The following is a 17,501-nucleotide window of genomic DNA, read 5'->3' as shown; positions in this document are numbered from 1 at the left end:
GCCCATTTCGGCGTGGACCCTGGCCTGCATTGCAGGTACAGCCCAGAGGTGATGCCTTATATGTATCAAACTTCCCGCAACTTGAAAAAGATAGTGAGTAAGCATAATGTGCTGATGGTGTTTTTCGCCCCGCATAAGCTGGCTGGGCTTTGTCCTAGAATCTCCTCTCATGAGAAGAAATCCAGCGGTTGCAGAAAGGAGCACGCTTTTGCATATGTTAAATGTGCCACTGGCATCGTCTATGAAATACCGCTGCCTTATGGGCATCCTTATGTAGGCCATACGGGGGGGTTGTGCCAACGACCGTGCACGGGAACATGAGCTTTCACTAAGAAATAATGGGAACGCGCATTTGCCAAGCTTGCATGTGCTCACCGATTTTTAGAGAGATTAAGATTTTGGGTAGGAGTAGCAATACAACAGTACGCGAACTGTTCAAAGCCTTTTATATTTCTGTAAAAGGCCTTGCTTGTGTTAGCGACACGTCAATTTCCTCATTTGATAGTGAGCGTAAGTTTCTATGCGGCTTCTTGTAAGCTGTTTGGTTTTTTGACCAGGTCACCAAGCGCACGCAACTATGTACTTCCATAAGTATATACCGTAATTACTCGAATCTAACGCGCCCCTTTTTTCCGGTTAAGCGAGTTCATAAATCGCATGCGCGTTAGAATCGAGTACGAAAAAAAAATGAATACAGTCATTCTATTGCCATCAACATTTCCAAAATGGCCGCCCCCTACGTGCGTCGGCATGGCGCGTCGGCCATTTCTGCCTATGTGTTTCTCATGTGCGGCACTTTGTACGTGTTCTGAGGAGTTCGTCATCTTGTAGTGCATTAGCATCGACGGCATGGCAGGGCCGACTCCAAAAGCTCGACGAGTGCGCCACGATGCCGCTTTTAAAAGAAATGTCATCGCGTGTGCCGAAATAGGCGGAAATCGGGCCGCATCGCGGTCGTACGGAGTTCCCGAAACGTGCGTGCTGGACTAGCGGAAACAAAAGCAGAATATTGTCGACAGCAAACATTCACGCAAAGGCTTCAGTGGACCACAGCAGGGTCGGTCTCCGCAAATCGAAGAGCTGCTCGGCGAGTATATGATTGAGCAGTGAGCGGCCCGTGACGACAGAACTGCTCCAAGAGCAGGCTATACAGTTAGCCTTAGAAAAAGGGCTAATGCGGAGCCAGTTTAAAGTGAGCAGGTGCTGGCTAACTAACTTTATGAAGAGGAAAGGCTTTTCCCTCCGAAGGCGAACAGGCATATGCCAAAAGTTGTCGGAGGAGTACGAAGAAAAGCTTCACAGTTTTCAGAGGTTCGTCCTAAACTAGCGGCGCAACGGCCACCTGCTTGGGCAAATCGGGAATGCCGATCAGACGCCTCTTTACTTCGACATGCCTAGCACCAGAACCGTCGAGAAGAAGGGGGCGAAGCAAGTTCGCGTGCTGACATCGGCCACGGTAAAACTAGAGTGATGGCAATGCTCCGTTGCACGTCAGATAGGCCCAAGTTTCTCCCGTACCTCACATTTAAATGGAAGACGCTCGCAAAAGGAGTCATTTTCCCGAGTGGTGTGATCGTGCAGGCCAGCAAGAAAGATGGGTGCGCGTTGCAATCGATGTCTTACTTTTTTTTTTTTCGCGGTGGAAATCGGGTGCGCGTTACAATCGAGGGCCCAGTAGAATCGAGTAAATACGGTAATCCTGATACATGCTTTTGTGTCTGTAATATGCAACAGCACTAACTGAAGACTCTGATCTCATCATGTTCATTCTACTTTCAATGAGCATCACACATGATCAAATAATTGTGGATAATACTTCCCCCAAGCATAAGCATCCTACACAAGCGTTATTCGAAGTGCTTGTAAAGGTTTTATGCAATATAAGAACAAAGGCAGCTGTCTCACCTGTTTTCGAGAGAGGCTTTATGCCGCTGGAGCCTAAGAAGACGCAGCTTCTTTTCTGCAAACCTGTTGGGAAACACTTGGGGTCACACTTGCATACTGTGAATTTAGAGATTCACAACACACTCAGGTTCAATAAGTTCGCTTTAAGAACACCTGTGCTTCACCTTACAGGAATGTGTGAGAAAATAATACCAACAATTTTTTTTACTGTTATCAAAGAATGCTTCGCAAGCATCAACTTTGCAAATTTTGAATATTATTTCAGGGATGTCAAACTTGTTTATGAATTATTGCATCTTTCCAACTTACGCACTTTATTTGTGTGTGTGAATCAGCACTACTTAGTGGCTACTGGAGGCTGCTAACGACAAAGCCAGCCACCAAGATCAGTAAGTAACTTCTTTTTAGGATAAACATAGTTACAAAGTCACAGCCTAAAGGTGCAGGAAATGTCGACAAGTTCCGACCTGCTGACGAGTGCTCTAAACATTAGGTTGAGTTACTGAAGTATTTTATGCAGAATGGCAATATGCTCTGGTTCAGTGGTAGCGCTTTCCCGCTGTCGCGTGCATATGCATTGTGGTCTTTGTGATGTGTCCAGGAAGGTTTCCTAAACAGAATTAGGAGCACCGAGTATTTAATTTTTATTTATTTCATGAAGCAGAGCCTCAGTTCATTTGCCCCGCGCGGTGGTCTAGTGCTTAAGGTACTCGGCTGCTGACCCGCAGGTCGCGGGATCGAATTCTGGCTGCGGCCGCTGCATTTCCGATGGAGGCGGAAATGTTGTAGGCCCGTGTGCTCGGATTCTAGTGCACGTTAAAGAACTCCTGGTGGTCGAAATTTTTTTAGCCCTCCACTACGGCGTCTCTCATAATCATATGGTAGTTTTGGGACATTAAACCCCACATATCAAAGCCTCACTTCATTTATTATGCACACGATTCTGATCAACATTCTTATCTTACACAGGGCTTTCTTCTCCATAGCATACTTGTTCGAGGAACAAGTTACGGAGAAACTTATGCTTCCCCAATGAACCAAGAGAAGAGGCTAAAAAAGAGAATGTGCAAAAATGAAAGAGATGCCGTGTTGAAGTTCTTGAGAGACTTGGCGGCAATTTTGTGGATTTTCTGTGTTGAGTACAGTCCTCACAGACTGATACGTGACATCGATTTCTTTAGTGCAATGACTGCTATGAGCAATTGTGCGACACAAACGTACTATGCTGTTACAAGACTGGCAGCTAAAGTAACGTTGATAGAGAACCCCAAGTCTACGAGTTAATATTACGCCGATAAACCACAAGCTGGAGACCGTGGTAATGAGAGCATGTACACTATTAAGCTCTAAATTCTTACGCTTCATTTCGTAAGTACTGCACTTATGTCCAACTAATCTTTTTGCACTAAAGGACAGACTGTAACGCAGTTTGCAAAAGCTAAGAACTTAACTACGCACATTACAGGAACACTTCACTCCTAGTGAAAAATGAAGAAATACTCTCTAACTTCATTATAATAAAATTGCATCTTAGAGAAATTAAGTTTGTCATATTCGAAAATTTGTTATAAAGCTAGATTGCCAAGACTATTACAAGACTGTTTTTCATTTACTTCGTCATAACCAACATTTCATTATACCTTGGTTCGTTATATTGAGGTTTGAGTTGATTGATTTGTGGGGTTTAACGTCCCAAAGCCACCATATGATTACGAGAGACGCCCTAGTGGAGGGCTCTGGAGATTTCGACCACCTGGAGTTCTTCAACGTGCACCCAAATCTGAGCACACGGGCCTACAACATTTCTGCCTCTATCGGAAATGCAGCCGCTGCAGCCGGGATTTGAACCCGTGACCTGCAGGTTAGCAGCCGAGTACCTTAGTCACTAGACCACCGTGGCAGTGCTATTGAAGTTTGAGTACACTAAAGCGTACATTCTACAGTGAAAATTTATGTCTGCGCAAAATAATTCATTTGGTGTCTAACCTTTCAGGACAGCGTTCCTGGCTGCGGGTGAAGTCACCATTGCGAATGCACTCGTCACAGAAGAAGTTTGAACGCTGCTGTAGGCAAACTCGGCAGGCCATGGATGCACCATTAGAGCTGCGGCTGCTCTCAGACGACGAGCTGGGCACAGGGAACTCACGGGGAGCACTCAGTTGCAGCAGATCCATTGTCACTGCTGCAGCGCAGAGCACATTTGAAAATCATGTCATGTTTTAGCGTACAGCAGGGGCCAACAAAACTGCTGCCGCTTTGGCTGCTCCATTGAAAGGACAATGCTCGAGGAAACAGTGACTACCTTACACAACATTTCATTTTTTGAAAGCAAGCATCTGCTGCTTAGTATATACTCATTAAAAATCTATGTAAAAGCTCGTTTATCCAGACATCGTTAATTCGGAAATTCGGTTAACTCGGACTCGCGGCGTGGTTCTGGCAAAAGTGTGTATATTTCAATGAGGTCAAATGCTCATTAATTCAGAGAGATTTAGCCGCGCACAGCTCCGGAGAGGGCTATCGGGACTCCAGAGTCGCGCGATCTCGGCGGCTAGGAGGCTCAAGCAACGCTTGCCGTAACCAATGGCAGAACCGGAGTTTTGGAGAAACCGAAACCGAGCGAACTGCAGCAGAATATGACCATGATGATAGTGAATGAGGGGGAAGTGGCTAGGTGGCGTTAGTCACCACTCGGCGGAAGCGCTTGGGCCACTGGCGCATCCAGTGTCTACTAACAGCTGCTCGCTACGCCCATGCTACGCCTACTGGTGTACTTCGTGTCTTGGTTCTTTGTGTTGTGACTTAGCGTGTTGCGGCTGTGTTTGTGCGTGTTGCCGCCGCCGTCGCGCTTCATGGTGACCGTCACAGGAGCTAAGCGGCCACAGCAGCCAGCAAATGATCTTGAACGAAAGGTTATGATATTGAAAGAAGTGAACGCAGGTGTTTCTCGACAGGAGATAATGAAAAAGCACAATGTTAAAAGAAGCCCCTTAAGCAACTACGTGAAAAACAAATAAAAAATTTTCGAGGCGTTTGACAGTGGCGAATTCACCGGAAAACGAAAACGACTAAGAACAGCAGCACACCCGAAGCTGGAAGACGCATTGCTGCGGTGGATAACAGACATGTGGAACAGCCAGCTTCCCTTGAGTGGACTGTTGATCTGTCAGCAAACTGAAAGGTATGCACTGAGAATGAAGATCGGATCTTTCAGTGCGTCTGAAGGCTGATTTGCTCGCTTTAGAGAAAAGCACGGGTTGGTCTTTCAAAACGTGTGCGGGGAAAAAGCAGCAGTGGATGAACAGCGTATTGCTGACCGGAAGACAACTGAGCTTCCCCAGTACCTGGCTCGTTATGAGCCTGCCAACGTTTTCAATGCGAATGAAGCGGCTCTTTTTTAAAGCCTTGCCGGAAAAAACGATCATGTTCAAGGGCGACCCGTACGTTGGAGGGAAAAGGAGCAAAGAAAGGATCACTGTACTTTTCGCTTCGCATATATCGGGCACAGAGCGCCTGCCATTGCTAGTCATCGGGAAGGCACGTAACCTAAAATGTTTCAAGAACATTCACCCCTTTCCTGTGCAATATAGCGCCAACAGAAAGGCCTGGATGACTTCAGATATTTTCCAAGCTTGGCAGCACCAACTCGACCACCGCTTCTCTGCTAACAAGCGCAAGGTTTTACTTCTAGTTGACAACTGCAGTAGTCATACCAGAGTGACAGGGCTGGAGTGCATCGAACTTGTATTCCTACCTGCAAACACGACGGCTGCTCTGCAACCGCTGGATCAAGGGATAATTCAGCATGTAAAAAGCAGGTACAGAAAGCATGTGCTGGAATGGATCCTGCTGTGCAAGGAAGCAGGGCGAGAATATGACGTGACTCTCCTGACAGCAATTCACATTTTGGCTCATGTCTGGAGCAAAATGCCACCCGCGGTCATTGCAAATTCTTTCCGGCACAGCGGCTTTGTCCGCCCTGACGACTCGGATATTCCTCCAGAGGCTACTTCAGAGGACACCCGCGAGTCCACTGGAAATATGGACAAGGTGAATGACACGTGTTTTGACTCTCTCCTTCCTGTGGCGTCCAGATTTTTTACTACGTCGCTATAGACTATCATGTTGCCATTGTTGGTCCGCTGACTGACGATGATATATTATCGGAAGTGCTTGAGGAGGACCAAAATCACTGTTCCGATGATGACGGCCAGGATGAGCTGACGCTACGTCGCCGCACCGTGCAGGAGGCCGCCGAAGCCCTCGCTCTCCTCAAGGAGTTCGGCATTTGTTCTCGCGACAGTGAACGTGCGCACCACCACGTGATGGGATTAAATAAGATCGTTCTGTCAGAAATTCCGACGGTGAGGCAGGCAAAAATAACGCACTTTTTTAAGAAATAAAGGGTTGTCTGTGCCGTGTATGTTGTTTTTTTTGTTTTCATGGTCTATTTAATAATACGGAATTCAGTTAACTCAGACATTTTCTCCGGTCCCGTGAGATTCGAGTTAACGAGCTTTTACTTAACACTTCTTACAAGATGCTAAAAAATGTTACAACTACAGAGTCAAAATGAAAAATAACTGTGAATTCTTGAGCAAGCACCCGCTTTCCTTTTTTGGAAGATTTGAAACATGCACCAATGATCGCACAAGTCCTCTGCCCCCCCCCCCCCCCCCCCCCCGTCCCCTGCTATCATTTTTTTCAACCTGTTCTGCGATACGGAATCCTCCAGCAGAATTTACAAAGAACTCAAACCATGAGCCCCATTAGATATGTGCATAATTTCATAGTACTGTAAAAGTGTTTATTTGATGATCTTCCTCATAGTGAAGAACAGTCTCTTAGCACAAGCAGCATTATTTTAAATAGGTGTTGAAGAGGACGTTCGACTAGAAGTCGCTAGAAAGAACGGCCCATCACAGAGTTCCATCGTATTATTACAACTATCCCAGATATGAAAAGGGAGCTGCCTAGTGATTTAACAGCTTTCCACAATGAGCATGTCATCGTAGGTATTGAGGTGCTCTACCTTAACAATGTTGAATCTTCAATGGGGCATGTCCGAAGTTATTCAATGTGTTCGATCAGGTAGTTAACAGTGGATGTGCATTCAACAACAAGATCCAGGTGTTTATAATGATAATAAGCGAGCTTTTACGTTCCAAAACCACGATATGATGAGAGGCGCTGTAGTGGAGGACTCTGGAAAATTCGACCATGTGGTGTTCTTTAACGTGCACTGACATCAAACAGTGCGCGAGCCTCTATAGCGTTTCACTTAAACTGAAAGGCGACCCCCGCGGCCCATGACCTTGGTGTCAGCAACAGAGCACTATAGTTACTGAGTCATCGAAGCGAACAGAGGTGTTTATATTTTGCGCTGGAGTTTGAAATAGAAGACAGTAGCAGAGATGGGGACCGAGTGTTTCATGAAGGAACGTGCGTGGAGAACTGGTGGTGTCATCTTGAATGTTCTTCTGCCCTTCTTTTTCATGCGCGGTAAAGGTTATGGCATGCTCGCAACACGCTTTGGCAAGTCTGGCTGTGGCAGAAATAGACGCACACTCAAATCGATCCGGCTGCCACATCCTATTGATCTAGATGGAAGGATCGTGTTGATTGTGTAGTATGGGTGCCTGGGAGTGAAATTAGCTTTGACCATTGTACAAAGGAAGGGCAAAAACCAGTAATGCTCTAAGGGACACTTTTGTAGGAGTAGGTGGCGAAGGCCAGAATGGCAGTGTGATCGGTGGCGACTTACATTGAGAGCACGTCATCGAGCTTATGGTTGAAGCGTTTGGTGAGGCCATTCGGCTGCAGGTGGCGAAAAGTATTTTTGCAGAAAACAGCGTGGCACTCCTTGAAACACTCCTTGATAACTTCCAAACAGAAGACACCACCTTGATCACTTAGCAGGTCCTGGGGTGGACCACGATTCTGCATGCACTGATGGAGCAGGAAGGACACAATGTCACATGCTGTAGCCGGTGGGAGTGCAGCAGTTTCCATGTACCACGTGAGATAGTCAACAGCGATAATGGCTCACAAGATAACAACCAATGTCACAGGATGTGGCCCGTAGAAATCCATGCCAGTACGCCCAAATGGCTGGTTAGTAGTGATGCGGAACTATCGAGAGCACTATTTCCAATGTTCATAGAATGTCGCGCCACCTAGTGGAATTCAGGAGCGTCCTCTCAAAGATGATCAGTAGGCAAACGCTCCAAATGCTCTGTTGTTAAGCGGTGCTAGCCGGAGTACTAACGCGTTACCAAGAAACGAACACAAACTACTTCGTATGTTTCGTGCATCAGTGAATATACCGGACCGTCTGTGACACGATAAATCTGATTCGTTCTTTCAAGACGTGACGTTTTCGTATAACTACGTGGCAACGCCCGCTTTGGGATTATAACCCGCAGAGTACACATATCAGCTTTGCAAGATTTCCTGCAGCCACTTTGGATAGTTAAATATTATCGTCTGACACTTCCAATCAAAACTCACCTTGTTTTACGTGCGTGTAGCATTCGTCAGTGCTTTTTTAGTACATAAACCCCACAACATTCATTGTCACAAAAAGTAGCGCAGGTGCACAATTTGTGTTTCTAAACCTTGGTCTACGCTGCTATGCTTGTTTTTTTTTACATTCGTTGATAGATGGCAGCCCACTGCAAGCGATTCCTTTCTTGCTGGATATCGGAGCAAAATTTTCCTCGCCCCCAGATAAATGTGGTGAGTTACACTGAGTTGTGGTTGTGCGTGATGAATGAACCTGCTACAGTAAGCGCTCCTTCTTGTTTCTGTTTTCAAAACGGATTGCTTCCCTGTTTCGCCTTCCGGCAAAGGCTTCAGCGAAGTCCGCTCGACTGCTCACCACTCTTCACCACCTCTACCATCGCGACACAGCAAATTCCTAACAGTGGTTGGCAGCTTCGGGATACGATATCCTACGCTTGGCAAGTCTGATCGGATCTCTAAGCACGAAGACGACCGTCGTGATAGCATTTGGCTACGCTGAGATACGCTACCCTGTTTTCATCGTTCGTCAAGCTGGGACAAGCTACCCTGGATCTCAACATTGGCAAGTTGGACCGGATCTCTGACGGCCCGAGGACACCCACGACACTGTTCGACGGCAGCCACGAGTTGGACTATCATCGGCTACTTTGATTAGGCGAGTGCCCAGCGTTTACTGTTCATTTTGCCAGACCTCTCTAGCACAAGCAGATGTTAGGAGAGTGTTTTGTTTTGTTGATTATAATTTAGTATTCATGTGCTCTAAACCATGAGATTAGTTTCCGAGTACGGTGAATATCAGTAGCAGAGCATCATGAGGGACAAGATCGCGATGGAGCAGTACCTTGTGGAGGACCACCTCAAAATTTGTGGAGTCATGGGGATTACCGCCGGGTCCGCTAAAACAAAGGAAGCGATTCTCGAGGTGATGCGGGCAGAAAATGTGACTGCCGATGAGGCTGATGAGTTTTGGGAGCTCATTTGTGAGCAAAAGCAGAAGGCCTAAAAAAGCCATCAAGAGCTCGAAGCTCAAAGACGCGAACAATGGAAGGCCGAGGCGTGCCGAAAAAGGCGAGAGCAGGCTCTCAGAAAGAAAGAGCTTGATCGTAAAATTGAAGCCATTAAGTGGCAGCGAGCCCAATACTGACTCGAAATCTTTGGAATGGACAACATCGTGTCTTTTCTCGTTAATTTTGAAAACGTCTGTGACGATGTTGGCGTTGGACGAGACTTATGGTCGGAGAAGCTTGCCACGTTACTTCCCTGCAAAGTCGCAAGCATTTTGGAGCGCTTATCTGCCGAGGAAGCGCATGACTTTGATAGGGTTAAACACGCTTTGTTCCACCACTTTGCTGCCCTGAGTCCTGCCGAATGCGAAAGTCGAGAATACAAGTACAGCACTGAAGCGCGCAGCAAAGTGCTCAAAATTGAGGCCCATTGCAAAGCGCAGAACGCCAACGTGGGTCAGAGAGGGCGAAACGAGGCGCGGCGTAAGGCGATAAAAGTGGAAGAGTGTAAAAATGAGGCTCGCCGAAGAGCGCTAGAAGTAGAGGCGCGCCGAAAAGCGCGTAAAGGTAAGGCATGCCGAAAAGCTATGGAGACTGAGGCCTGTCGCAAAGCACAAGCCGCCGGAGTGCGCCAGAGAGAGCGTGACGCTGAGGTGCATCGCGAGGAGTTAAAGGCCGAGGCCCATCGCATAGCTAAGGATGCCGAGGTGCATCATAATGTACTGGAGATGAAGCCGCTTCGCAGCGCAAATGATAAGGATGAATCGCATCAGAGAGCATGAAGCAGACTTCGAAGGCCAGAGAATCAGGGCTATCTCCGACAGTGATAGAGCCTCACAGATCGAAAGCTCTCTAGGCGTGTTTGTTGGCTTTGAAGGCATCGGGAATCTCATTCTGTCGCAAGCAGAGACAGCTAGCAATAGGCCCGAAGAAAGGCTGGCTAGTCAGTCTAGAGTTTTAGCAGTGTCTATCAAAGGCAGCGTACTTGATATTAGGTGTGTCAAAGCAGCCGGCATTCCTAGCCATTCCGTCAAAAGGAGGCATCGGCGAAAGCGTAACACGGAAAAGAGGAAAGGCGCCAAGTACGCTAAGCCATTAAGGGCCATGACGTCATCAGTCGAGACGCCAGTTTGAGGGCTAGGCGTAGGATTGCGAAAGGGCCCCCTGAGAAACGTTTGAAGCTCAGACTGTCACCGAGTTCAAGATTAGGCGGGAAGCGCGTTGAGAAAAACAGACTTTCGGGGAAATTCGGACGCCGAGATCTTCTCCTGGCCTCATCAATTTTGACGCCGCGTAGATGCAAGCAAGTGGAAAACGTTGGGAGCGCTTGAGCTGTAACACAAGCGTTTGTTCCCCACTGTGGCGAAAGGCTCGTTGGTCAAATGGGCGGCGTAAACGGTGCAGTACAGACGCCCCCTTGTTCGAGTTAAGCGGCTGCAGGTCAAAAGTTGCTGCTACCGCGTTCGGCAAACAGCTTTGTTCGTTGTGCCTTTGTCAAGACCGTATTACTCGAAAGCTATGGAGTGCGCGACTCCCCAGAGTTCGTCTGAGAGGGTTTTGCCATTACTATGAATCGACATTGTAATCAGCCTTGGAAATTGTTTTTCTAGTTTTCTCATAAGCCGTTAAGTAAGGAATGCGTCTTAATTTTTGGAAGCTTTACTTTCCTTTGCATCAAAGAAGCTGACATTGATTTGTTTGTTTGATTAATTTTGTTTTCACAATATTTTGAAAGGTAACAGATAGTGTGTTTTATTTTAACAGAGAAGGCATAGTAAAAGCCCCTGTTTAAGATACCTTCTGTGTTTAGCATTATGTGTTATTATGCACGTCAGTGTAGGTTAACTTTTAACTTTGTTTTGTATAACGCACGCAAGTTTGATTTTCATCCTTAGTTTCTTACTTTTCAAGCGTGTTTACTCTTGTTTTGATGATCATTGGCTGAGCTCATTGAATTGAGAGCTTGTAGGAGGACCAACTTTGTCAAGTTTGACAATCTCATGCTTGCAGGTCACGCAAATGTGCGTGATTTGGGAGTTCTTGGTATTCTAAATTGTAGATTCGGGGCCAAATTGAGTTAACGTCAGCAGCTTCGATCGTCCCCAATCTGCCCCGGTCGCAATCGAGAATCGCTCACGAAAAAAAAAATTCTGTTTGGTTTAGCAGCGTCATGCACTGTAAAGGAGTGTCGGCATTGTGTATTCCTCCAGAGATTCGTTGCTCGTGATGCTATTTCTTAGCTCAGCGTAATCACGAGGAAACATTTGGTTTCTGCTGGTCTGGCGGTTTGATCAGCATTTGGAGGGTGCTTGTTTTGGCCAGAGTGGTCCGGCTTTGTGTTCGACTCTATCGTTCCGGTGAACCTCTGCAGGCCTATGAAAGTCTCCACGGGCGGAGGAACGGCTACGGACGGTCAACCAGCATCCCTCCTTCCGAGCCGCGCTGATGGCTCAAAACTCCGGATGCATTGTCTGGCGGCGGGGGTGCTGTTATGCCACAGACATGGTCCTCGTTCAGGAGCAATTCTTCTCACAAGATAGAGCGCTGTGTCGGCGAACTGTCTCCCCCCTCCCAACGCCACCTTACATGCAGAAGGCGGCACCATGCTGTTCCAGGGATAACGTCTCCTCTTTCTCTGAGCCACCTTGCAGTTCCAGGTATGCCTGCATCTCCTCTGCCGAGCCCCAGGAACTGGTCTGAGAGAAGGGACCAAAGAGGTTATTTAAGGCCGTACCGGCCCCATGTTTAGAGGATTTCGCCCCAGCCGACGTTGTTGTGCTGGCCGGCTCTGTACAATGACAACCTGCTACAGTAAGCGCTCCTTCTTGTTGCTGTTTTCAAAACAGATTGCTTCCCTGTTTCGCCTTCGGGCAAAGGCTTCAGCGAAGTCCGCTCGACTGCTCGCCGCTCTTTGCCACCTCTACCATCGCGACACAGCAAATTCCTAACAGTGGTTGGCAGCTTCGAGATACGATATCCTACATTTGGCAAGTCTGATCGGATCTTTAAGCACGAAGACGACCGCCGTGATAGCATTTGGCTACGCAGAGATACGCTGCTCTGTTTTCAGCGTTCGGCAAGCTGGGACAAGCTACGCACAAAGCCATGCGCAGTTCCCCGCACCATGCTTCCTGCCTGGCCATGCATGCATCTTTTCCCTTTCCGTCGAATTCCCCTGCAGACGAGGGCTGAGCTGTGCTCCTAGCGAGGGCGGCAGAAAAGCACCCTTTCTCTCTTCTACCTCGCCTCTCCTCCCGGCACCAAGACATCGTCGCAACCAGTAGTGAGCGCTTCGTTATTTTACTACATCGTGTTTTACCGTCTCATTTGCTGACCGTGACACTGCTTTGACTCACTCTCCACCGCGAAGCTGCCAAGATTCTCCCAGTTAGCTCGTGGCAGTAACCTTTTGCGCTCGCTGCGTAGTTTCATCTTGGATATCTTTGTGTGTTTTGGGATTTCGCTAGGGATATGCTTTTACCTGTGAGAACTGTGGTACCCAACAGATGCAAGTAGTGTCATCTTTTGTTCTCTGCTCGAGTCTCTTATGAATAGAAAAATAAAACGATATATAAACTCCCTATCTCGTCCACAAAAACATGACCGAGGCAGGGCTGTGGTTAAGCCGCTTTTTCAAAGCCAGACCGCGTTGGAAGGCAGCCTTACAGAACAAAACTTGTCTGTTCAAAGCATAGGCAATCTCAAGGGTAATTAATTTTATTAAACTTTGTGACACATGATATATTTTAATATAGTACCTTTGGCCAATGAATGCTGATAAAGCATATAGTTCATCTGCCAAGATGAGAAATTTCTACACGTTCCAGCTATCAAATTGACGCCTTAAGCTACGCTCAAATGCTAATAAGAGCAATAAGAGTACAGCCATGTGAAATGTGAAAAAACAATTATAAGATGCTCATAACATAAGCTACGAATAATTTGTAATGCTGTGGGCTTAGTTGTTTTTTTTTTCATTTCCTTCTTTGGATCACCTATCCTAAAACTTAGTGGTGTTTGCGAATAAAATGGCTCAACATATTGTTTTCTCTAGAGTTCCTGGGGATAACTGACCTAGCTCAAAATCATTTTGGTAAGCTGGTGCATGAGAGATAACGTTTTTCACTTCACTGTGTCTTTTGGGCTAGTATACGGGGAAGGAATTAGAATTTGGGGTGTTGCCAAAACCACAATTTGTTAAACACGGCTTTGTGGTGAAACCTATCAATTTTGACTACTCAAGGTTTTAACTTACTTAAATTTCAGCACACCGGGTGAGAAAAGAATCAATAGTTCGAGTGCTGCGTTTCGGCTGTAACAAATTTTCTACCTTCATATATTTGCTACTGGGCCAATAATGTGTTTGCTAAGCTAGCCTGCTAATTTTTGTTGCACTAATAGATGTCTACTTTAAGAGAACAGTCTGTACTTAACTGTGCCTTTTGGATGTGTGCAGGATCCTGGACAAAGCATCTGACCAGCATCTCAGTGATTGCTTTGTATAATGAAAGTTACAATAAAGCATGCAGGGTTTGGAACAAAGTATGTCATTATTTTCTGTTTTCTATGTGCCAAGTGGTCAGCACACGATCGGAATTATCGCTAATATAATAAAGGTTACGAATGTTCAACAACATAATATTTGTTGAAATTTTGCATTTACTTTTGGATGAGCGGTATAATTCATTGCAGACAACACCAGAAACGAAAATGAGTTGACGTTTAAAAGCCTATCTTGTCTCCAAGCAAAATGGATTATCATAATGATAAACGGCAGTCACTAGGTCATTCTTTCAACAAATAAGGCACCAATTTTGCTAGTTAGAAAAGCTCCACCAATCAATTTGATACCATGATGTTCTTCCTATTTGTCACTATCGACAGTGAACAGCTAAATGCACTGACTGCAAAACCCTGGCATGACGCAACGAATTGAATAAGGAACAGGCTCAACAAACTGGTTTGCATGAAAAAATAAATGTCTAGAAATGATATTACAAATATCTATCAAAAAGTTTTTCAGAATTCTGGCAAGAAGTTTACTAGGCTTCTAATAATAAAATTAAAATTAACGTTAGCAAAAGTTATTTTAAAAAGTTAGCAAGAAGTATTTTTAGAGTTCTCGCTAGCAGTTCTCTAGACGTCTAATAACGTGGCGTTAGCACAGCTACAGGAGGTTTTCAACTTGCTTAGGTCTAAATAACATCTCACCAAAACTTATAATATACCTTTGGACTATCCTTTGGACGTATACTAGAAGTTTTCCAACTTTTCTTGTGTTTTTTTGGGAAAGCTACCGCTACGCGTTCTACGGGCGTTCGTCCCTCTACGGGAGCCCGCAAAAGGTGGACATAAGACGCATGCGCGAAAATACGCATTGTGTAGATGGCGTTACAAAAGTGTGATGTTACAAATCTAAAACTGATTAATGCCAGTACAATTTGTCTACGTCATTGAAACACTGCGAGGTTCTGCCTTTGTGTCTTATGTAATAAGGTCCCTAGATGAAACATGTTTCCAAGGTAGCGACACCCTCCCTTTTCCTCCTCACTTATTTGCCTGAAGCGCCCCCTAGAAGGTTTAAAACTTTCATCCAGAAGCGAATGTTTGGGTTCTGTTGCTACGGTGAATAGATGTAAATGAAACAAAATGGAAGGAAATAAGACGTAGAATAAACAGTTACCTTTATGAACATAAACGGCACAACACAAGAGCAAGCGGGATGTGCGTTACTCAACCGGCAACGTTGGGCAGTTCTATACTTTACACCACTAGCCATGGCGTCTCGCGTAGTACATTTTAGTTCCATGGCCGCGGTATTTCGTCCAGTTCTAACTAGTCCACTTCTCCGATTGTGTTTTGTTCGTGCTGTGACACAGTGAACGTGCTTCTTGCTGGATCCTGTAAGTGGCCACAGGGCGTGACGTTGTGACGATTGATTACAACTGGCTTGTGCACACGCAAGAAAACAAAAACTACGACCAGACTGGTACGAACACTCGTCCAGCAACACTGCGATGACGTTTTTGTTTAAATGTGCCCATTTGGACAATCGTGATGCCAAGTGATTCTGTTGCGGTGCTGGGAACTTCCTGAAAAGTGAGAGTTCGACTGGTGAGGTGTCTCGACTCAAGGCGCGTTTCGGCTCAAGCGGGAATTGGTCAAGAGTGAAATGTTTCTGAAGGTGCGTTGGTTACAACCTACAGCTGTTCTGTATACGTGCATACCCACATGTATTTGTACCAACTGGCATGCACTAGACACGCATTAGACGCGCGCCTGGCGTTTCAATAAAAACCGACAAGTGAACTCGCTTCGCAGATCCGCGTCGACATACGTTGACGGAGTTTCACGAAAGCATTCGCGTGAAATGGTTCATAGTTGCACTTCATGGCGCGCTTCATCTCGGAAAGCACGAGGTAAGTTGAAGAGAGCGAAACCATTTTCTGTTGTTTACGGCAACGCAGCATTGCTGAAAAACCCAGATGTTGCATTGAACGAGCATGGCGAAACCATCTCGGTCGACTTGGCGCACACCGAAACCCTCCTCCTCTTCAGTTTATGTTCTGGCTACGATTTTGTCTTTGGTCACGGCGAGAATCCGGCTGGAGCCATATGCGCATGCGTACTCGTTTTGAACCTTTTGCATAATAATAAATAACACCACCAGCCATTTGCAAGATCACGTGCAAGTAATGCACCAATTACAGACGCGGATATCAGAGAAAAAGAGGAGTAATCGAGAGAGTGAGGAGGACGGCTCGAGAACAATGAGTGACGCTACCTTGTTTCACCTAGGGAGCTTATTACGTAATTTTGGTATTACTCACGCATTTTGTGTTCAAAATTTTGCGTCGGTGGAGTTAAGCGGTAGCGTGCACTCGTGAAACTTCTTGCGAACGAACGCTCCCATAGCGATGACGATAGTTATAGCGCGAGAACAAAACGACGACACAGAGACAAGAAGGACACGAAAGAAGTCTCTGTGTCGTCGTTTTGTTCTCGCGCTATAACTATCGTCATGCCATATCAACTAGCCCAAGCTGCCACACGCTCCCGTGGAGAAGCAAAGGCATGCAGCCTCAAAACTTTCACACCACTCGGAAAAAACGTCACATCTCAACTGCTTTTGTATCCCATGTCTGATACATCTATTCTTATTATACGGAACAAGCAGTTCGTTCATAGACTTTCATACAACCAAACTCTACGAAGCAGTTGATGTGCACGCTTGTACGGCTCCACTGCGGAGCAGCAAGCCACGAACGGCAACATGTCTTATGCATCGATTACAAAACAATCGCGTCCGGTGTATGAAAAACCGAAGTCTGAGCTCACGCGAAGTCAGGCGCTCGGCCTCAACTGCACAACGTGAACAGGGATACCCACCAGTGCAGGAACGAGGGCCCTCATTCGCGGTACCACCACAGAACACCTACCACTGTTGCACAATTTGATGGCACAACCATACGAAACTCCATGGGCACAACAGCCTCAAATTGAACAGCTGAGAAGCGCTTGGCGGGCCACTGCGTGCTGCAGCGACTGCAAAACAAAACCAACAGCTTCCGTTTGCTAATGACGTCACCAGAGACCACCTGACGTGATGTTTGCAGTGTCAACGCCTCCTCTAAACAATGCCTGGGGAATGGCTCGCACTCCCAGCGGAGTTGGCCTGCCTTCAGTTTTGAGCAAACGCCGCGCGGTGGCGCTCGCGACCAAACACCAGGGAAGGTGAAGCTCTTGGACTAGGATTCAGTGTAACGAAGTGTGGTTTGATGGTATTTAATGATCCCTGTGATCAGACGGTGTCCATACAAGGCCAAGAAATACCGAGGGTAAGTGAATACAAGTACCTTGGAGTATGGGTAAATGAGAGTGATAGATACATGGAGGTACAGGAAAAAGCCTCGGCAGCAAAAGGAAAGAGGAATGCGGCAATAATGAAGCACAGAGCGTTGTGGGGATACAATAGGTATGAGGTGCTTCGAGGTCTGTGGAAGGGTGTAATGGTTCCAGGGCTTACTTTTGGGAACTCAGTGGTGTGCATGAGGGCAGAGGTGCAAT

General features: G+C 46.4%; 1 protein-coding gene across 2 annotated transcripts in view; it reads right to left on the bottom strand.

The window, feature by feature from the left end:
* The window catches only part of Atg14 (autophagy related protein 14), a 131,602-nt gene extending 114,578 nt beyond the window's left edge, over positions 1–17,024 (bottom strand). The window contains exons 1-4 of one of the 2 annotated variants that reach the window (XM_037419201.2): positions 16,824–17,024; positions 7,670–7,854; positions 3,892–4,087; positions 1,906–1,968 (exon numbers count right to left, since the gene is read on the bottom strand). In XM_037419201.2, the coding sequence (XP_037275098.2) occupies positions 1,906–1,968; positions 3,892–4,087; positions 7,670–7,718 (308 nt within the window). In that variant the 5' untranslated portion in view covers positions 7,719–7,854; positions 16,824–17,024. The remainder of the gene's footprint in view (positions 1–1,905; positions 1,969–3,891; positions 4,088–7,669; positions 7,855–16,823) is intronic. The other variant, XM_075865906.1, reaches the window with a different exon arrangement.
* Between the last annotated feature and the right edge of the window lie 477 nt (positions 17,025–17,501).

Source organism: Rhipicephalus microplus, chromosome 6, assembly GCF_043290135.1.
Source record: "Rhipicephalus microplus isolate Deutch F79 chromosome 6, USDA_Rmic, whole genome shotgun sequence".
Classification (NCBI taxonomy): Eukaryota; Metazoa; Arthropoda; class Arachnida; order Ixodida; family Ixodidae; genus Rhipicephalus; species Rhipicephalus microplus.
This window is presented reverse-complemented; position numbering and strand designations above follow the sequence as displayed.